The sequence below is a fragment of the Eucalyptus grandis genome, chromosome 8 (genome assembly GCF_016545825.1).
Source record: "Eucalyptus grandis isolate ANBG69807.140 chromosome 8, ASM1654582v1, whole genome shotgun sequence".
In the NCBI taxonomy this organism is placed as follows: domain Eukaryota; kingdom Viridiplantae; phylum Streptophyta; class Magnoliopsida; order Myrtales; family Myrtaceae; genus Eucalyptus; species Eucalyptus grandis.
This window is the reverse complement of record NC_052619.1, coordinates 4,934,800-4,958,869: the sequence shown is the minus strand read 5'-3', so window position 1 is coordinate 4,958,869 and position 24,070 is coordinate 4,934,800. Positions and strand designations below refer to the sequence as shown.

Sequence of the window (24,070 nt, the reverse complement as noted above, 5' to 3'; positions counted from 1 at the left end):
GAATATCTCTTTTGCATGTTTGATAAGTTCCACAAGACCACTCGCTAACAAAACATTTTCTATAATTCAAAAAGTCAGTCGGGCAATTACTCCCATCAATCTTAACACATATTTGTCTCGGGCGAACATGTGCACCCCGGTAAATCAGACAATTGAAGAGTCTCGAGCACTTGGAAAAAAGTGTCACACCCCCTAGTCTCAACATCCGAGGAGATGTAACATCAACTAATTCGTAATTAACGATTCATTTCTAAATAGCTACCCATTGGAATACTTAGTTTGGCCAACGTGGATCAACCTAGATCGTTAGAAAATCTCTATCTGATGACTTTTCTCCAGTAGATGACGTCCCAAGTGGAGCTACTTGCATGTTGCAACTGCCTACACTTTATTATCCCACCTAATCCCAATAATCCACCAACAACTCGGCACGCGAAGTCACATGGATGGCCAGAAACATAAAAATCATCTATGGACACGCATGCGCGCACATATATATATATATGCCAGTGATATTAGGTTCTTTCATAGACTTCTCTATAGATTCTCAACCTGTTACGCTTTGGTTGGGATTATTGCAAGTCCTGTCCAATGGAGTTGACAAAAGAGGATGATGGCCTTGAGCCAGTTAGCCCTTCAGGACAGTACCTTAACAGTAAAGTGATGTCGGTTTCTATTCTTGGCATATTGGAATTAGAAATTCCAATTGATGACTCCCAAGCTACGGCGTTGATCAGAGATATTTTCCTCCCAATTAACCCTCGCTTCTCTTCTATCATGGTACGTATGTGTGTACCCTGTGCATAGATATTCACCATTGGTAGGATTTATATATAAGTAATTGGTATTTATCAGGTGAAAGTGTGCTTGGTCACGTATCTGAATGAATTAACCCTTATTCACTGCACATTCTTAGATTGTATTTTGGTTTTCTTTTTTCGCCTTGGGTAGGTGATGGGAGAGAAGGGAGCAAGAAAATGGAAGAAGGTGGGAGTGAATATGGAAAACCATGTACACGTCCCGAGTTTTTCCTCTTCAAAGGGCTCGTCATCTCCATCCGAGAATGACAGTTTCCTCAAAAGTTACATTTCACAAATAGCTATGCAACCATTTCCACAAGGCCAACCGCTGTGGGAAATACATATTATCAATTGTCCAACCAGTGAAGCACAAGGAACCCTAATTTTCAAGCTTCACCATGCGCTTGGTGATGGCTATTCTCTTGTGGGTGCTCTCTTGTCTTGCCTTCAAAGAGCTGACGATCCTTCTCTTCCAGTAACCTTTCCCTCAGTCAAAAAGTTCAGCTCAGCCAATAAAGTTGACAGAACCATCGGACTTCGGAAGGTGGTTAGCAGATGTTTTTCCCCGCTTGTCAACACCGTAAGAGATTTCGGTTGGAGCTTGTTGAAAAGCACTTGTGTCAAGGATGATTTGTCGCCAATTCGGTACGGTTCAGAGAGCTTCCGGCCATTTTCAGTGTCGACGGTCACGTTCTCGCTGGATCACATCAAAGAGATCAAGTCTCGCCTTCGAGTGGTAACCAATATCATTTTGAAGACTATAATAACCCTAGCTTCTTGCATCACGCATGCATTACTCGATCTTTTAGCATTTTACTTTTTTCACTTCGTCTCTAATTTTTTGCATTATAATGGTCGCCTTCACATAACTAGCTGAAAAGTATTTATTTTTTCTAACTTATATGCAAAATATACGCAGTTTAGGTGATATTTATTTTAGACATATACTATACTCAACATGTCAACTAGTATACAACTAGTACTTCCGTTGTACAAGGTTTAACAGGGAAAAATAACATGGATTTGCGCATCTATGCCCATAATTTACATTTTATTTTACGTGTATGACGATTTTCCTAGTCACAAAAACACAACATGACATCCTTGGAAAAAAGAAAGAAAAAGAAAAAAGAAACGCGACAATTGAGCTAGAAACTGGTTTGTTTTCCAATATATAAAAGATAATTTCTAGAAAGTTAGTTATTCTTTCCAAAGATAACTTTGGCATTTATTTACATGATTTTAAATATATATGTCTAGATGCACCATTGATTTTTATATTTTTTTAAACAAACCTACCAATCAAACATGTTTTGGGTTAATATCACAAAAAATCTTAAATCAGTATATCTATGACAAATTTATTATAAATTAATTTTTTGACCACAAAAGACCTCAAACTAATATACTTGTGACAAATTTATCTCAAACTAATTTTTTATCACAAAACCCCCCAAACTAGTATACTTATGATAAATTTATCACAAATTAATTTTCCAACCGCAAAAAATCTCAAACCGGTACAAAGTGTGACAAATGGAGGATAAAACCCAAAATTGGTATATTTGTCAACTGCCAAATATCATCCAACTAAGCAATTTGATTGCAAAATTAAATAGAAACTAGCGTAACGTCAATTTGTCACAAATATGTCAAGGGCTTTTGTTGTCAAAAAATTAGTTTAGGATAACTTTAAATATATCAATTTAGGGTTTTTCATGACTAGTGCACTTGCTTTTTCAGCTTTAAATTATGTCTCTTTCCACATCAAGTCACCCTATTGGGCGTTTCCTTGCATTTTCCATAACACTTAACACGATAAGGATATTGTCATTTAACAAGCATGATAAGACATTTGCCGGAGAAATATATCAACATTACATGAGTAGACGGGAATAAACCTCAAATGATAAAATCTTTAGTAGCATTCCACGATACAAACGCAACATTATTTCTTGAACTAGAGTCAAGTAGGAACTGTAGATATATTTACTCTTTTACTATATAGAAATCGCTTAACAATTCTAAGGCTTCGAATCGATCACTTATGCAACGACTTTGAGGCCATGATACTAACATATCATCAGTCATTTTCGCTTGAATTTTCTCTTTAATAAAACAGACCGTCAACGATGTGATTTTGGGAGTAATCTTTTTGGCGACTCGATTGTACATGCAAAGAGTGAGCACAAACTCGAACCTGAGCACCAACTCCACAGCACTGGTGTTGCTAAATACAAGGAATTTGCGAGATTACAAGACAGTGAGAGATATGGTCTGACCTAATTCAGAGTCACCATGGGGAAATCATTTTGCATTCTTGCATGTGCCGATACCGAAAGTGAAACCAAGCGATTCTCAGTTCTCTGATCCTTTGAAGTTTGTCCACAAAACTCATGAGGTGATCAAGAGGAAACGGAGCTCCTTCGGTGTAATCCTCACAGGGAAGCTACTTGAGATCATGCAGAAATGCAGAAACGCAGAGGTTTGTGCACGTCGGGACGATAGATTAAGCAAAAATGCTAAATATGCTAAGTCTGATTTACAAAATTGATATGAATGTGCTCTTGTTTGCTAGTACTTGCAGGCTGTAGCAAAGCACATCAGCGGGACATTGAGAAACTCGAGCATGGCCATCTCCAACCTTATAGGGCCAACGGACAAATTGTCTCTGGCTAATCATCCTCTTAAAGGCATGTACTACACCGTTGCCGGCACACCTGAGGTATTTATTTAATCATCGTTAATTTTGATTTTGGAACCAAGAGCATAAAATTAGGTAGAATTATCAAAGAAGTCCTATACTTATTATGATTATACCAATTAAATCATAAACTTTTTGGCCAATTCAATCCTAAACCATTTGCATTTATGCTATCAATTCCATTTGATCAATTTTCGCTGACGTGGCACTATCAATGTTGATGTGACATTTTTAAAATAATATTTTAATATTTTATAATTTTTTCCTTATTTTCTTTTTCCTTTTCTTTTCTTTAATATTTTCTCCCTTCCACTTCCCCTTCCTCTTCCCTAGAGTCGACAAGGGTCACCAGCCATAAGCGAGGGCTGGGATGCTCTCGCTAGATCTAGCTAGGCAAGGGCATCCCAACCTTGGCCAACTCTAAGGGAAAGGGAAGGGGAAGGGGGAAAAATTTAAAGAATAAAAGAAAAATTATTAAAATTCAAAAAATTATTAAGATACTATATTAAAAATGTTACGTCAACACCAGCAATACTGCATCAATGCCAATGGCCAATATTGGCTAGATGAACTAAATTAGCACAAATGCAAAAGGTTTAAGACTAAATTGGCCAAAAAAATTGTTTATGATTAAATAGGCATAATTGCAATAAGTTTAAGAATTTTTTTGATAATTCTCCCCATAAAATTACCGATGCTTGGCTGGTAGGTCTAAAGTTTTGGTACTAAGCCTCATTTTTCAAGTCACTACATGCATCTTCTTCCGAAATATCCATATAGATTGCAACATCTGGGACTTATATATGGGTTCTAAACACAAACTTTTCTAGTACCTAACATGATATTGTAACAGAGTTTATGCAGCAGTTAGGCTCCTATGCCATCTGTAAGAGTCGGCGGAACTGTTGAATTCAAATTTTGATTTGCCTTGTGTAACACATAATGACCAGACTGAATTCTGAGTGGCCTTCTTCTTTGTAAACGATAATGTCATGAACGCATAAAATACCTTCTTGCGTTTAACTTTTGCAGACTCTCCGCATAACGATCTTCAGCTACGCGGGAAATCTGAGAGTGGCCGTTGGAGCTGAGCAAGGCTTCATAGACTCCGAGCTGTACAACCATTCGCTGCTTGATGCTTTCGACATGATCCTTCGCGACGCATGTCAGAAGCAGTAGAAGCCATTCCTATTTCTATGATTCTCATCGTTCAACGCCTTCTGATGAAATCCTAGTTTTCTTTTTCTCCCTTGTTTCTTGCAATGAAGATACTGTTAGCATGGAAGGATCCAAACATATGACGACAGGAAAATATTATTTGAATAAATCAATATATCAGGGGACGTGTTTAGCTTTAAATTTAGAATATGGGATATTTCTACAAGGAGCGAAAGCACTGTGGACGACGGACAGAGTTGAAATTTTTCGTTCATATCATGTGGCATGTAGGATTTGTTATTCAATGAGCTGATCAAATTATTCACGTTAGAATTAATTGCAGGGAAATTATAAAAATAACTTATCTTTTACGTTGTTTATGTATGTAAGAAAATAAAATTTTCTCATCTTATTTGGGGAAAAGAAATCTCGAAATTGGCATTGAACTAGCAAAAGAATAATAATGTTTTGGCTGCTTTGAACATAAAAGAGATAATACATATATTTCTAAAGAAAAAGCTACCAAAAACCGTAAAAGATTATCACTATGCTACATTTATCGCAAACTCTTTTTTGAAACATCAAAAACCCCAAACTTACACTCATGTGATACATTTAACATATAGTTTGAGGTAAATGTGTTTCATGGATACAAGTTTATAGTTTTTAGTGTCATAAAAAGATTGACGTAAATTGTCACACCAGTACAAAGTTGAGATAGATGTGCCACATCGGTACAAATTTAGGGTTTTTTATGTCATCCAAAAATTATTTAGATTAAATATGTCATAGGCACAATTTATAATTTTTGGTGGCTTTTTCCTATCTCTCTCGATGTTAACATTGTATGACTTTGACTTACAAGCAAAGAGTAGAGGGAACAGGTGTTAATTTTGATACTCTATCTTTTGGTCTATGATGTTAGATTAGTTTTGGAGACAAGCGATGTAATCTACAAAAACAAATATTATCCTGCCCCTACAAATAATTGGTTGCAACAGAGGTTGTCATTAAGGTTTTTTTGTTTTGTGAAGAATTGATGATTTACAAAATACTTTTCAGAAAATGGTTACTTGTATCTTTTAAAATAATTAACCATAGGAAAAATGTTCTCATTATTGACAATAATTTATATCTAAACATTTTCATTTCATTGATCATGAAAATATTTTCTGTTAAGCCCATTGTATTTATGTCAATTTAGTTTTAAACTTTTTGACTTAGCACAAATGCTGCCAATTTAATCAAAACCTTTTAAACTAGTGCCGATTCAATCCTAAATGTTTTGATTTGATATTAATTTTGTCATTGTGGTTAATTTTTTATTATTTCTTCTTCTTCTTCCTTTTGCTAGTGACCGGTCACGAACCACGGCCAACTACATTCCCATTGATGGCGAAGCACTTCTCAACATTGAACTCTTTGCTCTCATATCTAACATCACCATCTTCTGAAATAATTTGTATACTTACAAGTAATTTCATAAATCTATTCCATCACATAACAGATTCTGAACATCTACCAGAAGTCTAGTGGCTCATTTGTCTGACTTTGATCCTTATTCAGACTTTGCTCGCAACTTATTTTATTCCACATTTATTTGTCAATACTTCTTTTAAACATCTATTCACCCCCTCTAGATATTCGTATTAGCATTATCATCGATTACCTGCTCCAAAAACTGGGAACTAGCTTTTATAGATAGGTTTCTGCTTGGAGGACTCAAAACACAAAGGTGGGGACGCTATACCTATCTTCTCATCTCTCTTTTCCTTCAAAAGAGTAGCAAGGAGTTAACATCATAAATGATGAAGCAAAAGCACGTATGATCACGAAACTCTCAATCTCTAACAACTTTTAATGTTGAAGTCAATTAAATCTTGTGGTAAGATTTGTTAATTCCTTCATGAGAATGAGGGATTATTTAACAAGTAATTGTGAAGCTAAATATCGTGAGTTGTTGGCTGTAATTGGGGGTTAGGAAATATTGAAAGTGTTTGAGTAATTCAAGTGTGGTTATAATCTCCGTTATATCGCTTAATCTATATTGATATTCATTGCTGCTCTCCCCAAATGGATAGACCATTATGAATGAGCCATGTTAATATGATGTTCAATTTATTTTCTTCCTTTTGACTATTTCATTGTTTGATCGCTTGCTTTCACAATATGATCAGCCTAGATGTAGAAGTCTTTTAAATAAACCCACCAATAATAGGAAACTAGTCTATCCACAAATCAGTTCACTTATATTCTTTTAGCTTTAAATTATCTCTTTTTTGAAAATTAATTGACCATGTTAGGTGTTTCCTTGCATTTTCCATCACCATTAATACAATAAAGGGATGTTTTCTGGTTGGACATTAAATCCTTCTTTGACTTTATTCACATATTAACAAGCATAATGAAGACATTTGACGGAGACTCGTCTCTATCAATTGTATTGAATGCATATAATAGACAGGAATCAACCTCGAATAATAATATTTTCAGTTAATGTTCGACTATACAAATGCAACATTATTTCTTGAAGAAGGGTAAATTTGGAAATTGATATATGTGCTTTTATACTATAGAGAAATAGATAAATAATCTTAAGGCTTCAAATCAATCAATAATCCAATGATCCTGAGGGTGAAATACTAATACATTAGCAGTTCTTTTCACGTGATTTTTTTCTTCTTCCAAACAGACCATCGACAACGTGATTATAGGAATAATCTTCTTGGCTACCCGATTGTACATGCAAAGAGCCAACCCGAACTCGAACTTGAGCACGGACTTCATGGTGCTGGTGTTGCTGAATACGAGGAATTTGTGAGATTATAAGTTGGTGCAATAAATGGTCCGACCTAATTCAGAGTCACCATGGGCAAATCATTTTGCATTCTTGCATGTGCCGATACCGAAAGTGAAACCAAGTGATTCTCAGTTCTCTGATCCTTTGAAGTCTGTCCACAAAGCTCATGAGGTGATCAAGAGGAAACAGAGCTCCTTCGGTGTAGTTCTCACAGGGAAGCTGCTAGAGATGATGAAAAAATGCAGAAACCCAGAGGTATATACATGTCGAGACGATTTACTAATCAAAAATGCTAAGTCTTTTAAGTCCGACTTACAAAATTTATATAGTTAAGTGATGTGACAGATTATTATTAGATATTGAACGTGGCGCATTCTCGTTATTTGATTTCCTGTAGTCTGTCGTATATTTTGTAAATTGATTTTCAATGTACCAAGCATACTCCTTATCGATATTATTGTTAAAAAAACCGGTTGCTTGTTTCCTTGACGAGATGTGTTTAATCATTGCAGGCGGTAGCGAGGCATATTAAAAGGACATCGAGAAACTCGAACATCCTTATCTCCAACGTTACAGGGCCAATGGAGAAATTGTCTCCGGCTAACCATCTTATTAAAGGCGCGTACTTCACCATCGTCGGCACACCCGAGGTAATTCTGTAACTATAGTAATTTTTTGTTTATGTAACAATTGGTAACATGCCTTGTTTTCGAAGTCGTTACATGCATCTTCCTCCGAAATATTAATATAGATTTCGACATTTGGTACATATATGAGTTTAAAGACCACTCTGTGACATTTTATGCGACAATTGCGCTTATAAGCCATCTTTAAGAGTCTTAGAATTTTGAATTTAAAAATTTGATTTTTCTTATTTACCACAATACGTACTCACGAGACTGAGTCATGAGTGACTTTCTTCTTCGCCTCAATGATTTAACGAATAAATGAAATACTTTCTTCGTGTTTTCTTTTTTCAGAGTCTCCAAGTAACCATGATCGGCTTTGCAGGAAATCTGAGAGTAGTTGTGCGAGCTGAGCAAGGGTTGATAGATTTTGAGTTGTACACCCGTTCCATGCATGATGCTTTGCACATGATCCATCACGATGCATGCAGGAAGCAGTAGGGGCCATTCCTATTACTGTCCTTTCACAGTTCAACGACTTCTGACGAAACACTATTGTTTCCCCTTATCTTTTGTTTTGATGATTTTTGTGATATCTCCAAATTTGACCCATATTTGGAAATATGTGAAATTGTTATTTCATCAATGCATTTATAGTTATTTTACTTTAAACTGATCACTCATGAGTTAATTAATCTATTTGGTAAAGCTATAAAAGAATTAAAATGTGAAAGACCGGAGAATTCAATCGAGATTGACTACTCAACCATAAGAATCGACAAAGGTCAATACTATATTGTTATAAGTCAATTCGACAAAAATATGTAGTCGGTTTGCGAGTGGTTCCGCACAATTATGTTATCTGCATCAAACAATAATAAATCGATTTTCTATTGATCTTGTACTTAACGTACGTAATTGTACCATTACGATTACATGACAATTGAGGGTCATCCACAATTGGAAGAGGCACAAATGTGAATTGAAAATTATCAAGCACGGGTCAATTGCGTGAAAATCCCTAAAAGCCACCCAATAATTTAGGTTGTACCAAAGTCGCATTTAATTGATTTTTGACCATGAAATTTAATTTGATTTTGAGTATCAAACTTTCGAGAGTTTCAAAACTAATTTGTTGGACGTTGCCTTAGTATTTGTTGAATTATTGGCAAGTTTGGAATTTTTGGAAAAGAAATTATTTGACGAAAATTGGAGACTGGAAAAGAAAAATTCGGATCTAGTGGTAAAATTGTGATTTATGGGCCAATGATTTAATTTTAAAGGAAAATGGAATTAAGAAGATATTTTGAGGACAAAAAGTGTGTGAAAAGTCTAAAATGCCCTTGCATTTATGGACTACAAGATAAAAGAAATAAAGGAAAGGAGGAGAAGATCTTAGGAGATTATGTTGGATTTGCAATGATGAAGATTTTGAAAAAATCTTGGGAAATCTCTCTCTCCTCTCTTTCCCCCCATGGACGCTAATCCTCTCTCTCTCTCTCTCATTTAGCTTCTTCTGCTTCTTCTTTTTCATCTCCATTTCCCCCATTTTCTTCATCTTCTTCCTCTTTTTTTTTTTCCTTAGGCAACCACCACTTTTGCCCTCATCACCTCCATCACCGCCATACACCACCATCACCACTGCTCATCCGCCGTCCCTCGTGCCATCCGTTGTCGTTGTTGCTCCGTTGGTTCACCACCACCAAGCTAAACACCTCCCCTTCTCTTTGTGGCCGTGAGCCTCCAGAGGCTTTGTCGCCGCCATTCAAGTTCCTATTCAAGTTGGGAACATTGTGTCCTCAACACCGTTGTGCCTCCGTCGCCGTGAGCTCGTCATCACCAGAAAACCCTTAAATTAATTCTTAATCCTTGATTAAGAAGTTAATTGCATTTAGGGGTAGTTTAATTTAGGGTTAATGGTAGTTAGTAGCCTTTAATGATAGTTTAGCCTTAACTAAGGTTAAGGATGGATTAAATTAAGGCTAATAGAGATTATTCTTAATTAAGGATGGTTAGTTTAATTTAATCGTGTTTAGATTAATTAAGCATGATTAGTTAATTAATTATAATTAATCTTAATTATTTTAATTAATTTTGGTTAGTTTAATTAACTATGGTTAGTCATAATTAATCACAGTTAGTGTAATTAATCACCATTGGCTTAATTTTTATTTTATTTTTTTGGTCAGTCCTACTCTATTCCTACTCTACACTCATTCTCAGACTTAATTAATCGTGTTTAGCTCTAATTAATCGCAATTAGTGAAAATTAAATGATGGTTTAGCTACTAAATAGAATTTTATGCTTGATTTATTGGGTGAAATTATGCATAACTATGACCGTTGGAGTTTGTATTGCCATGTTGTTGATTGCCTAAATCATGAGTTTAAATGCTATTTTCAAATAAGGTTTATTTAAAAAGAAAATGGTAAACTTTGAGGTGTTGTGTTTGGATGTCAAGTTTTACATGCTAAATGGGGCAATGTGGTTTTAAAATGAAAGCGTGCAAAGTTAGGGGGTTGGTTTTAAGTATGTGACCACGTACGATTATTTTACTGGAATTTTAAATGTGAAGATTTTCCGAAATTTGTTATTTAAGAACAAACTCTTTTACACTTGACTAATTGATGGCAAATAAGAATTGGCTTGAGTGTTGACATGCTTGTGTGGTCACTTAATTAAATCAGTCACCCAATGGGAGTTTGGGGACGATGCCTGATATTTATCGGATATCTGGCAGGGGTTTGGCTACCGAGATGCGGTTGAGGCCGAACCGATACTCCTTATGAAATGTTGTCTAGGTGGGGGTTCTAAACGATGCCATACCCGATGGGACAGGACGATGCCCGTTCATGCCAAAAGACCGCCAACTTGTGTGTTGGCCATGGCCCGAGGGGTCGTAATAATAGGAAAATGCATGAATGATTGTGTTGCATTGCACTTGATTATGGAGCAAAATTATAAGGCACGGTATGGGACAGGCCAAAATAGGTTTTACCTCATAATTAAGACTCGTGTAAATGCTTGATGCATGATCGTTATGTGTTTTGATTATTGATTATATTTGTTGCTTTAGTGTTGGCATATGTGATAGATTAATATGCAATGGTGTGCCAAAGTGAGGTAAGTTTGTATGTCGTGCGTGTTTAGGCTGTCTCCAAGACGAATTTGCATCATATTCGAAGCTTAGGCTATTAACTCGTTGAGATTTATATCTCAACCCGTTGTTGTTAAATATTTTCAGGCTTGTAGTAAAGAGAACTGTCGCGTGCGGTTTGGGGTCCCAATAGGCCAAGAAGTGGGTGTGCTTGGCGTCACTTTTGATCAACCTCATCATTAGTGAAGTTTAGGTTAATCCTGACCCTACAGGTTTTTGAGATGATTGGTAGGGAGTAGCCGTAAAAAGGCTTGTAATTATTAAACTTCCTAGGATTAAAAGTTTATAAATTAAAGTGTTGTTTTAGAATGGTTGATGTGTCTACTATCCCTGTTATTGGATTGGTTGACTGGGTGTTTATATTAAATGTTTATGCTTGCGTCTAATCAAAATATAAAATGAATGGATCAGGGATGCATCCTGGGATGTTGTATTTTAATCGACTGTCATGGGATGTTTGCGCGCTCAGGGTTCGGGACATGACAATCTTGTTAACGGGAACAAATCTAGAAATCAAGTCTTGGGGGGCCAAAATTATAAGTCTATTGCAAGTAAGTGTAACTATCAAGTTCTATGGTAGGGAACTCAATAAAGTATGTCTCGCTGGGAACTAGCAAAATACCTTTCACCAAAGGTTGATCATTTTTTTTATTGAATCGGGCATATTGGCAATTCAAGCAAGAATTGAATTGCGTAACAAGGATCAAGACAACTACATTTAAAGGAAAAGGAAAGCCCGAGTACCATAGACTGATGAATTGAAACTAAGAAAATGCATAAGTTTGCCTCGGTAGGAAAGAGATCATTAGAGTGTAGCACGAGATTTCCCTTTCTTGCTGCCATGGCCCATGGGGTATCTGTTGAGAAAACATTTCTTAAGAGATTTTGATGATTGACAAAATTTAGAGACTTTGATTCTAATAATAAGTATTTTTAGATGGAAAGTCTGATGGAATATGATCAAACGATATCAATCAAAACCAAAGTTGCGACTTAATTATTTCCTTCCTCTTATATTTTGTTAAAGAACTAGGAAGGAGCTAACTATTCGTGCAACGACTAATAGCTATTGGTTGGACTCCTTGCGATATTTATAAAGAGTTCCAAAAGGAAAGTCTTTCTTATATCCGTGAGAGATTCAACTTTCCTAGAACAACTTATTTGAGGCAAAATATTTTTTCTAATCTAAAGCACTCGACTTTTAGAAACTTGAACTGTCATATGGGCGGCAAAATATATGGGAAGCTTCACCCTCGGTGATCCTGAAATAATCAGATCTTCTCAACTAGATCCAAGTCAACGGGTCGATTGGCTGGGCAATCATCCTGGAGATATGTCCAACGGTTAGCTTAGATTAGGAGTGTAAGAGGAGGTCTCAAAGCTAAAGGATAAAACACACGCATTCATAAGAATTGAAGCTTTTAATTCCAAAGTCTGAAGAGTGTTTTATGGTTTTGCACATTTGTCTTTGTGAGCAACATTGTGTAACATGTTAGAGGCTGAGGGTAAAACCAAACTCTTTTTTGTTCTTTTTCTATTTCCAGAATAGAAATTTTAAGGTCGTGTCAAACATGTTCTTCAACTCAAAAATTCATTCAGGAAATAAAAATTGGAAAAAACAATTTTTGAATAGAAATTGTTCTTAGAAATATAAATTCTACCAAGTGCACCTTAATTTTCATTTACTACACAAAATATCTTTTATTTTTAACTATACATAAGTTTGAAAAAGCATTGACTATAGTGAAAACTTATACAAGCGGAAGTAGTACAAAGTTATCATCTTTATCATAATATTTGAACATTCTCTTTAGAGCCATCTCTCGAGAGACGCAATAGGAATAGATCTAGGAAGATTTCTCCAGGGCAAGCTCCGTAAGTATTTGTAAATAATAAATCGTAGTAATCTCTATAATTGATGTACTGCTTTCTGAGTGAAAAATCATACTTGTAAGTATGGCAAGAATACGTTCTGTCAACATGTGATTAGATCTTCATGATGAGAGCATAGTTGAAGGGAGTCTTTGAAACTTACCAGCATATTGGCGTAAATTTTTTTGCTAAAGAGTGCTTTTATGGCACTTTTTAATCAACTAAATGAAAATTATTTTAATATTTAATGTATTAACTGTTCTCGTGATATGCATAATCAATATTTTGCAAATTGTTTACTGTGCATGTTTAATAAATACAATATGAGCACTTGCTTAAAAAAAAAAACCCTTTACATGATTCGAAAAGTCAATCGGGCAAGTTTTTCCACCAAACTTAACAAATACTTGTTTTGAGCACGAATGGGTGTAAATAGGTACATGGGGAAGCGGTCACGTGCTTGAAAAGCCTCAAGCATCCGATTGCTGGAAAAAAAAAAAAAAAAAGAGCTTAATATCCTCAAGTCTCACATTATATAAAAGATGCCTTACAAACTCATTCATGAACACCAACTACCCGCCGTGGTGGCTCCGCTGAATAAGGTCCCATTGATCATTGCCCTCAAGATGAAGGGTTCGAAAACCAATGGAGGCACTTGGTGCCTTAACTGCTTGCACGGGGTGGTAGTTCCCTCGTGCAGCCCTAGGGTTTGCTCGCCGGCTGTCGGCTGTACGGGGTTCCCTGGGTCATTAAAAAAAAAAAACTTATTCATGAACACCTCTAAATGACCAAACTTTTTAGTACTCAACGGGGATCCAATTGGATCATTAGAAAATTTTAGTCTTATGATTTTTTCAGCAGATGGTTTCCTATGTATGGCTATTGTAACTACCCACCTCTTACTATCCACCTACTCCCTACAATCCACCTAATCCCTAGAATCCACGGAGAGTCATGGTACACGAAGTCACAAGGATGACCAGAAACATGGGAACATTTTTCATGGCACAACATGAATTTTCACATACATTGTGCAGCTTTAAATTACATCTCTTTCACAATTAAGTCACCATGTCGGTTGTTTCCTCGCATTCTCCATCACCATTAATACAAAATAAGGAGCGTTTCATGGTCCAACATCTATACGGAGTGAACGAAAGCGTGAGTGAGGCATTTGATGGAGAAATATCCCGAATGGTACCTTCCCATCAATAAATATCTCCATCTATTGCAGTGAATGCACCTAATGGAACCTTGAATGCTAAGATCTTCAAATGATATTCGTCCACGACAACAATGCAACATTAGCTAAAGATCTTAGAAATCGTTCATGTATGCATGACCTATTTCCTCTTCTTTGGCCGACATATTTTCATACACACGACCTTAATAACAATTTTGTAATAATTTTCTGGTTCTTAGTGATCGAGTTATTTTTAGGGTTCGTTTGTTCTTCGAAAAAAAACTATCTTCAAGAAATTGTCTTTTGCCTTTCCAGTATTTAAATAACGGAAAACTAATTGACATTCGGAAAATGTTTTTCGTAGACTAAAAATAACAAATTTAAATTGGGAGAAAACGACTTTCTTTTATAATAAGAAGAAAATCATTTTTTCCAAGCCACCAAATAAATGGAAATTAGTCACTTTCCTTGTCTCACATTAGATAGGACATCCCCTGTGAATCGACTTGCAAATGATGATTCACCTGTAAATGGCTATCCTTATGAGTACTCGCCACGATCAACATGGAGTGAATTGTGTTTAGAAAAACTGTCTTTATGATTTTTTTCGGTACACGTGTTTCACATCCATATAAAATATGTCCAACGTATAGCTACTTATAACTACCGACTCTTTATTATCCCAACTAATTCCTGTACTGTACGGAGAGTCATGGTACACAAAGTCACAAGGATGGCCAGAAAACATAAAGAAGCATCTATGGGCATGTATCTGTCGATCATATCCAATTCTTTCGTAAACTTCTTTATAGATCCACAGCACTCTTAGATAGGGAATATTACAAGTCCTGTCCAATTGAGTAGAAAAGAGAAGGAATATTACAAATCCTGTCCAATGCAGTTGAAAAAAGAGTATGACGGCCTTGAGCAAGTGACCCCTTCGGGTCTATACTTCAGCAGCAAAGTGTTATGGCTTTCTTTTCTTGGCATTTTGGAATCCGAAATTCCAATCGATGACTCCCAAACTACGTCGCTGATCAAAGATGTTTTCCTCTTAATCAATCCATGCTTCTCTTCGATCATGGTATGTATGTGTGTACTCTATGCATGTATATTAACCATTGATGGGATTGATATATGGGTAACTAGTGTTTGTCAAGTGTAATGCGTGCATGAACACATATCTTGAATAAATAAACCCTAATTCACTACACATACTTAAATATTATTTTGGTTTTCTTTTGTCTAGGATATTTAATGGGAAAGAAGGGAGGAAGAAAATGGAAGAAGGTGGAAGTGAATGTGGACTTAGATCAGCCACATAGTTTGGGAGTCATCGATTGGAATTTTGAATTCCAGAATGCCAAGAATAGAACCGACAACACTTTACTGTTGAAGTATTGTCCTAAAGGGAATATTATCAGGTGACTATGTGCATGATCACATATTTTGAATGAAGAAACCCCAATTCACTGCACTTACTCGGGAAAAGGATATCACAAATGCCATAACTTTTGTATAACGTTCAGTTGAGTGTCACAACTTTTTTTTTCGATCACATGAGTACCATAACTTCTTTTTTTCTAATCACTTGATTATCGTATAACTTTTCAATTAATCATTGGAATGCCATTACTTTTGAAAAATGCTCACCACAACTGTCATGTCACATCAGATTTCCAACACTTGGATATACATCTTTAAAAATTTATGGCATTCAAATAATTGATTGAGAGTTATACTACTCAAATGATCAAAAAAAAAGTTATAGCACTTAAGTAAGTATTATATAAAAGTTATAGCACTTGTAGTGTCCTTATCGGATATTATTTTGGTTTTCTTTTGCCTTGGATAGGTGATGGGAAAGGAGGAAGCAAATGGAAGAAGTGGAAGTGAATGTGGAACGTCCCCGGTTTCTCCTCTCCAAAGGGTTCATCATCTCCATCCAAGAATCGACTTCCTCAAAAGTAACATTTCACAAATAGCAATGCAAGCAATTCCACAAGACCAAACATTGTGGGAAATACATATTATCAGGTGTCCAACGAGTGAAGCATAAGGAACCCAAATTTTCAAGTTTCACCATGCCCTTCGGCTATTCTCTTTTGGGTTCTCTCGTGTCATGCCTTCAAAAAGCTGACGGTCCTTCTCTTCCAGTAACGTTTCCCTCAGTCAATAAGGATGACAGAAGCATTACTTTGGCGTTGGAGTGGGAACACGGAGATTATCTCTGGTGGAGGAAGATGGTAACTCTTGGAGAGTTGAGCACCTCTACTCAAGGATTGAAAGGTTCGTTTTGTTTTTTAGGTTTTGGAGTTAATGTTTATTATGTAGAAAGTAGAATTGGGACTTATTGGCAGAATCCCTTAAGTTGAACACCTTGACTAAAGCTGCCTTTGTGAATTGGCAGTTTTTTTTTTTTAACTTCATTTTTTGGAGATAATGTTTATCGTGCAAAAAGTAGAAGCGGTATATATTGACAGAATCCCCTAAATTTATTGAAGTTACGTAGACACTGCTTGAGCTGTGATACCCTTTTTCTTGCGAATTATGCCTTTAGATGGAATCACATGATTTCTTTTTTGATATTGAAGTATACTTGTTACGTCTTTAATATGGCGTACGAGAATAACTAGTGTTACTTACTTTTTTGACTTATGTGATCATGTTTTCCTTACCTGCAAATACTGTTTTCCGGGCAAAACCCTCGGAAAAAATCATCCTTTGATTCAAGATTGTCTCTAGGAATGACAAAATCTGCTGCTACTGTTGGTGTTTCGTGCTTTGAGTATGCTCTTTTGAATGGTTGCTTTTTTGTAGGCATAATGGCAAGCAGAATAGCTGCCGAAGTGGCTGATGGTTCGTCCGACCTTCCCAAGATTTGGAGGCTTCCATTCATGTAACTTCGGGTCAAATCAACAATAAAAGCATTCTGCCGAAGTGGCTGATGGTTCATCCAACCTTCCCCAGATTTGGAGGGCTTTCATTCAAGTAATTTCGTGTCAAGTCAACAGTAAAAGCTGAAAATCCACATCTATAGAAAGAGAAGGATGATGGGACTTATCCTACAAATGTCTCATTCCGTTTAGCGAATTTTGATCTTGGACGCCGTCGCTGTTTCTAGTTTCTTATCTCATTACTCATGTTGTGGACCACTATTTGGGGAATTTTATAAAACATGGCTTATGAGCGTGACGATCAAAAGTTGGTGCCGGAATTATCTCACTGCTTTTTGATTGCTTAAACTTGGTACCTTGTTTATTTGAAGGTATGGCGGTTTTCTGAGTATGTGTTGAGATGTAGTTTATACTCTCTATTGTCATAACCACCGGTAGACTTTATAATTTGAGTTATATTTTATTGGTTGTTTGGACTTGATATATATACATATATATATATATATATATATATATATATATATAATTTCTTCCTATTTTGATTGAAATTTGTAACAGAGCAATGTGAGTGGCTAGTTATAAAAAAATCATCTGCTGAATATAGATTTAGTTTAAGGGTGAACATAAACCTTGTGTCGATTTTTCTTTCGTGCTCTTACTCTCTAGTTTGTTATGTTTGAGCGTCCTATTAGTTTGGCACCAGATCTTCTCTCTTTGATCCTTCCTGACTAAGTTATTCTCATATTTATGATGAATTTAATGTGGTCTAGGAACTCCATATGAAGACAATAAAATAAATGGAATAGACAATTGATAAAGCCAATTTACAGGTAGTTTTCTACATTGTTCTGTGGTTTCTTATGAAGATGTGGAAACTCTATTGGTTTGTAGGAAATTTTTTTACTGAAAAACATTTTTTCGTTATCTTTTGCTTGGTTTGGGAAACTAAACCGGTCACGAGTCAATCCGAAAATTAAAGTTTAAAAATAAGAAGAAAAAAAACTTCCTAATCTAAAAGTAGAAACTATCTTTGGATTTCATGGGAAGTGCTCGACTTCACCCTAAACGAACAAATCATCGTAGATGATCTGCATCTTCCTCTCGGACCCTAATCGAGAAAGGCTCATGCCCCCGACTGCCTTTCCATTGATGGCGAAGCTCTTCTCGACGTTGAACTCTTCGCTCCCGTATCAGACATTGCCGTCATCACTACGAGCTCTGCCGTCGAGATGCACCTCAAAGATGGAGAGATCTAGGTATTCCTCCGTCTGTGGTCCCCACCCTGCTTCGTGACCTTTTGCAGCGCGAGGCTGGCCTTGAGAGCGAGAGCTGCCATGCCCGACGCCATGAGCCGCTGCTAAAGCTTGGGCTTGGGGAGAACGAAGCAGAATTGATTGGGTGGGAGCTCGTCATCGGCGGAGAGCAGGTATGCAGTCCTCGTAGTGTAACTTGCATATAAAGCATGAAGAGGACAAGAAGAGGAAAGAGAGAACTAGGATTGAGCAATCAGGCCAGTTCAACCTGGGAACCAAACCAGACTGGTATTACTTGGTTAGTTCACACAAGGATCAATTCAATTTTCAGTTTTATGCGTGGACACCGACTTTAAACTGTTCAAAACCAACCCTAAATTATCTCAGACATATTTCTTTCTAGTTCTCGGTTGTCTTACTTCCCACAACTGTTGAAGAAGATCTATCAGCAACATTAGTCACTGATGAACTCCGGTGAACTTGCAGACCAAGATCAACACTTTTCTGCGGTGTTCTATATCTTCTTGATCTCTTTACTAAGCATCGGCCTGAAGCACGACTTGTGCTTACTCTACATGCTTGCAAAAGGAAGCAGAATACTATTAGTTCATTGACATCAATCCCATGCGTGCCTTGCAACCAACCCTCACGTGGCAACAAGGCTTGTGGGCTGGGGACACCCCCTTTTACTTGAATATACAGAAATGGTCAAACATTGTCGCAATTTTCATCCAAATTTGTTCAATTTTCTCAAAACATGCCTCACTTCGTCGTCTTGTATTCCCTTTCTTCTGCCACTTCTTTATGTTAAGTTTCATGGCTTGAATGAGATTTGCTTATACAAACCATTTGAGCAATTAAATAAATAAAAACGAAACAGAAAAAAAAAAGAAAAAAAAAAAGGCTGCTTCATGGGTCGATACTGGAACAAGCTTGGAAAGGTCAGTTACTGGTTCCAAAAACTGGGAACCAGCTCTTACAGATAGGTTTCTGCTTGGAGGACTCAAAACAGAGAGGTAAGGACGCTATGCATTGACTATCCTCATGATATACACAATCAACAATCTAAAAGGAATTTCTCCTTTGCATGTTTGATAAGTTTCACAAGGCCACTTGCTAACAAAACATTTTTTATAATTCAAAAGTGAGTCGGGCATTTGCTCCCATCAATCTTAACACATATTTGTCAAGCACAAATGTGTGCACCATAGCAAATCCGACGATTGAAGCGCCTCAAGCGCTTGAAAAAAAGCGTCACACCCGAAAGTCTCCCATCCGATAGGAGATGTAATATCAACCGATTGGTAATTAACAATTTATTTCTAGATGGCTACTTGTTTGAATACAAATTTGGGCCAACGTGGATCGAACTAGATCGTTAGAAAATCTCTGTCTTATGACTTTTTCCAGCGGATGACGTCCCAAGTGTAGCTACCTACATGTTGCAACAACACTTTATTATCCCACCTAATCCCCATATTCGCCGACAACTCGGTACACGAAGTCACATGGATGGCCAGAAACGTAAAAATCACCTACGGACACGCACGCGCACTCACACACACACACACACACACACACACATATATATGTATGTATGCCAAGGATATCCGATTCTTTCATAGACTTCTCTATAGATTCTCAACCTGTTACGTTTAGATTGGGATTATTGCAAGTCCTGTCCAATGGAGTTGATAAAAGAGGATGATGGCCTTGAGCCAGTGAGCCCTACAGGAGAGTACTTCAACAGTAAAGTGATGTCGGTTTCTATTCTTGGTATATTGGAATCAGAAATTCCGATTGATGACTCCCAAGCTACGGCGCTGATCAAAGATGTTTTCCTCCCAATAAACCCTCGCTTCTCTTCTATCATGGTATGTGTCTGTGCGCCCTATGCATAGATATTCACCATTGGTAGGATTGATATATGAGTAATTAGTGTTTATAATGTGAATGCGTGCTTGGTCAGATATCTCGAATGAATAAACCCCAACTCACTGAACATACTCAGATATTATTTTCTTTTTCTTTTTCTCTTGGATAGGTGATGGGAAAGAAGGGAGCAAGAAAGTGGAAGAAGGTGGAAGTGAATGTGGAAAACCATGTGCACGTCCCCAGTTTTTCCTTTCCAAAGGGTTCATCATCTCCATCCGAGAATGATAGTTTCCTCAAAACTTACATTTCACAAATAGCCATGCAACCATTTCCGCAAGGCCAACCATTGTGGGAAATACATATTATCAAGTGTCCAACCAGTGAAGCACAAGGAACCCTAATTTTCAAGCTTCACCATGCGCTTGGTGATGGCTATTCTCTTGTAGGTGCTCTCTTGTCTTGCCTTCAAAGAGCTGACAATCCTTCTCTTCCAATAACCTTTCCCTCGGTCAGTAACTTCAGCTCAGCCAATAAAGATGACAGAAACATTGGACTTCGGAAGGTAGTTAGCAGATGTTTTTCACCACTGGTCAACACTGTAAAAGATTTCGGTTGGAGCGTCTTCAAAAGCACTTGTATCGAGGACGATTTGTCACCAATTCGGTGTGGGTCGGAGAGCTTCCAGCCATTTATGGTGTCGACAGTCACGTTCTCGTTGGATCGCATCAAAGAGATCAAGTCCCGCCTTCGAGTGGTAAGAAATATCATTTGAAGACTATATTAACTAACTTCTTGCATCACATAAGCATTTCTCGATCTTTTAGCATTTTACTTTTTAAGGTACACTTTCGTCTATAATCTTTTGCATTATAATGATCGCCTTCACATAATTAGCTGAAAAGTATTATTTTTTCTTACTTATTTGTAAAATATTCGTAGTTCTAGAAAGCTAGTTATTCTTCTTCCAAAGATAATTTTGGCATTTATTTACATGATTTTAAATATAAATGTCTAGTTACACCATTGATTTTTTCTAAAACAAACCCACCAATCAAACAAAATATTTAGGACTGATATCACAAAAAAATCCAAACTACTACATTTTATGACAAATTTACCTCAAATTAATTTTTTAACCACAAAAACTCAAATTTGATACACCCGTTACAAATTTACCCAAGACTAATTTTTTAACACAAAAAAGCCTAAACCAGTACATTTGTGACAAATTTCACATGTGAATTCCGACTCTCATACCCTATAAGGAAGCAAAGCAAAAGTATGAAAGTGAGAGTTAGAGTTGGAGTAAAGTAGGATAGACAAAAAAAAAAAAATTCTGTATTGCACAAAAACCCTTAAACTAGTATACATGTAACAAACAGAAGATAAAACCTTAAATTGATAGACCCTTCAATAACTATGTGTAATCCAGCTTAATAATTTGACAATAAAATTTAAATTTAATACAAAGTAATAAATAGTAAATTTATCACAAGTGTATCAGTTTGGAATTTTTAATAATAAAAAAAATTAGTTGAGAGTAAATTGTTAGAGATGCATCAGTTTAGGGTTTTCCATGATATTAACCTAAATATTTATTAAAGTGATTAGTTCACTTGCTTTTTTCAGCTTTAGATTATGTCTCTTTTAAAATCAGGTCAACATATTGAGCGTTTCCTTGCCTTTTCCATGACAATTAATACAATAAAGGGATATTAGTAGATCCAACATTAAATTATTCTTCGAATTTATTCACATTTAACAAGAATGATAAGACATTTGAGGGAGATACATATCAACATCACATGAGTGGACGGGAATCAACCTCAAATGAAAAACTCTTTAGTAGCATCCGACGATCCACATGCAACATTATTTCTTGAACTGCTGTCAAGTTGAAATTGTAGGTATATTTACTCTTTTACCATACAGAAATCGATTGATACTCCTAGGGCTTCGAACCAATCGCTCACGCAACGAGTTCGAGGCCAAAAAACTAACATATCATCAGTCAGTTTCACTTGAATTTTTTCTTTAATAAAACAGACTGTCAACGATGTGATTATGGGAACAATCTTCTTGGCGACTCGAATGTACATGCAAAGAGCGAGCACAAACTCAAATCTGAGCACCAACTCGACAGCACTGGTGTTGCTAAATACGAGGAATTTGCGAGATTACAAGTCGTGAGAGACATGGTCCGACCTAATTCCGAGTCACCATGGGGAAACAATTTTGCATTCTTGCATGTGCCAATACCGAAAGTGAAACCGAGCGATTCTCAGTTCTCTGATCCTTTGAAGTTTGTCCACGAAGCTCATGAGGTGATCAAGAGGAAACGGAGCTCCTTCGGTGTAATCCTCACAGGAAGCTACTTGGGATCATGAAGAAATGCAGAAACGCAGAGGTCTGTGCATGTGGGACGATAAAATTAATCAGAAATGCTAAATATGCTAAGTCTGATTTACAAAGTTGATATGAATGCGCTCTTGTTTGCTCGTGCTTGCAGGCAGTAGCAAAGCACATCAGCAGGACATTGAGAAACTCGAGCATGGTCATCTCCAACGTTATGGGGCCAGTGGAGAAATTGTCCCTGGCAAATCATCCTGTTAAAGGCATGTACTACACCGTTGCCGGCACACCGGAGGTATTTATCTAGTACCCAAGCGCATAAAATTAATTAGAAGGCGACACATTTTTGGTACTAGGACACATGTCCGGAGGACATTGATTTTGGACCCAAGCGCATAAAATTACCAATGCTTGGTTGGTACGTCTAAAGTTTTGGTACTAGGACACATTTTTCAAGTCCCTGCATCTTCTTCCAAAATATTAATTAGAAGGCGACATCCGGGACACATACAGGGTCTAAAGACGAACGTTTCTATCACGTACACATGATAATGGAACAGAGCATATGCAACAATTAGGCTCCTATGCCATCCGTAAAAGTGGACAGAACTGTCGAATTCAAAATTCGATTTGTCTTGTTTACCATATCACATAACGACTAGAGTAATCCTGAGTGGCCTTCTTCTTCGCAGACGATAATGTAATGAACGCATGAAATACCTTCTTGCATTTAACTTTTGCAGAGTCTCCGCATAACGATCTTCAGCTATGCGGGAAATCTAAGAGTAGCTGTGGGAGCTGAGCAAGGCTTCATAGACTCCGAGCTGTACACCCGCTCCCTGGTCAATGCTTTCGACACAATCCTTCGCGACGCATGTTGGAAGCAGTAGAAGCCATTCCTATTCCTATTATTCTCACCGTTCATCGCCCTCTGATGAAGCCCTAGTTTTCTTTTTCTCCCTTGTTTCTCGCCATGAAGATACAGTTAACATGGAAGGATCCAGACATATGATGACAGGGGAAATATTATTCCAATAAATCGATATATGGCGGGATTTGTTTAGCTTTAAACTTAGTATATGAGATATTTCTACGAGGATCGAAAACACAATGGATGACGGACGAAGTTGAAATTTTTAGTTCATCTTATCTGGCACGTAGGATTTGTTATTCAATGAGCCGATTAAATTATTCACGTTAGAGTTAATTGCAGGGAAATTTTTTAAAAAAAAACTTATCTTTTACATTGTTTACGTCTGTAAGAAAATAATATTCGCCATCTTATTTTGGAAAAAAAAAAATCTTGAAATTAGCATTGAACTAGCAAAAGAATAATATCCGTAGACATAAAGAGATAATATCACCAATGCTAAAGAACAAATGGCTTGAGAG

At 36.7% G+C, this 24,070-nt stretch overlaps 4 protein-coding genes and 1 long non-coding RNA gene across 9 annotated transcripts; all 5 read left to right on the top strand.

Moving 5' to 3' along the window:
- Window positions 1-525: 525 nt before the first annotated feature.
- On the top strand, window positions 526-4,863 carry LOC104416055. 4 transcript variants are annotated; one of them, XM_039299258.1, is made up of 5 exons: window positions 526-780; window positions 952-1,536; window positions 2,923-3,285; window positions 3,388-3,525; window positions 4,537-4,863. In XM_039299258.1, the coding sequence occupies exons 3-5, from the start codon at window positions 3,262-3,264 to the stop codon at window positions 4,681-4,683; spliced, it is 309 nt and encodes a 102-aa protein (XP_039155192.1). In that variant the 5' UTR covers window positions 526-780; window positions 952-1,536; window positions 2,923-3,261; the 3' UTR covers window positions 4,684-4,863. The 4 variants fall into 2 exon arrangements, 2 of the variants coding, with proteins under 2 accessions (XP_039155192.1, XP_039155191.1); XR_005545480.1 differs by having other exon boundaries at window positions 3,379-3,525.
- Window positions 4,864-7,504: 2,641 nt separating this feature from the next.
- Window positions 7,505-8,589, top strand: LOC104416054. Its single transcript, XM_010027495.1, has 3 exons — window positions 7,505-7,717; window positions 7,975-8,112; window positions 8,443-8,589. Exons 1-3 carry the CDS (start codon window positions 7,505-7,507, stop codon window positions 8,587-8,589), a joined length of 498 nt encoding a protein of 165 aa, XP_010025797.1.
- A 6,572-nt stretch (window positions 8,590-15,161) lies between these two features.
- LOC108955043 lies at window positions 15,162-17,406 on the top strand. Of its 2 annotated transcripts, none has more exons than XR_005545481.1 (3): window positions 15,162-15,385; window positions 15,551-16,590; window positions 17,122-17,406. It is a non-coding gene; the product is annotated as an uncharacterized LOC108955043 (long non-coding RNA). The 2 variants fall into 2 exon arrangements; XR_005545482.1 differs by having other exon boundaries at window positions 15,162-15,725; window positions 16,157-16,590.
- A 2,617-nt stretch (window positions 17,407-20,023) lies between these two features.
- LOC120286920 (O-acyltransferase WSD1-like) lies at window positions 20,024-22,516 on the top strand. The gene is made up of 3 exons (XM_039299527.1): window positions 20,024-20,325; window positions 20,496-21,080; window positions 22,373-22,516. Exons 1-3 carry the CDS (start codon window positions 20,137-20,139, stop codon window positions 22,514-22,516), a joined length of 918 nt encoding a protein of 305 aa, XP_039155461.1. The 5' UTR covers window positions 20,024-20,136.
- A 182-nt stretch (window positions 22,517-22,698) lies between these two features.
- Window positions 22,699-23,834, top strand: LOC120286766. The gene is made up of 3 exons (XM_039299259.1): window positions 22,699-22,733; window positions 22,836-22,973; window positions 23,422-23,834. The coding sequence occupies exons 1-3, from the start codon at window positions 22,710-22,712 to the stop codon at window positions 23,566-23,568; spliced, it is 309 nt and encodes a 102-aa protein (XP_039155193.1). The 5' UTR covers window positions 22,699-22,709; the 3' UTR covers window positions 23,569-23,834.
- Window positions 23,835-24,070: the final 236 nt, after the last annotated feature.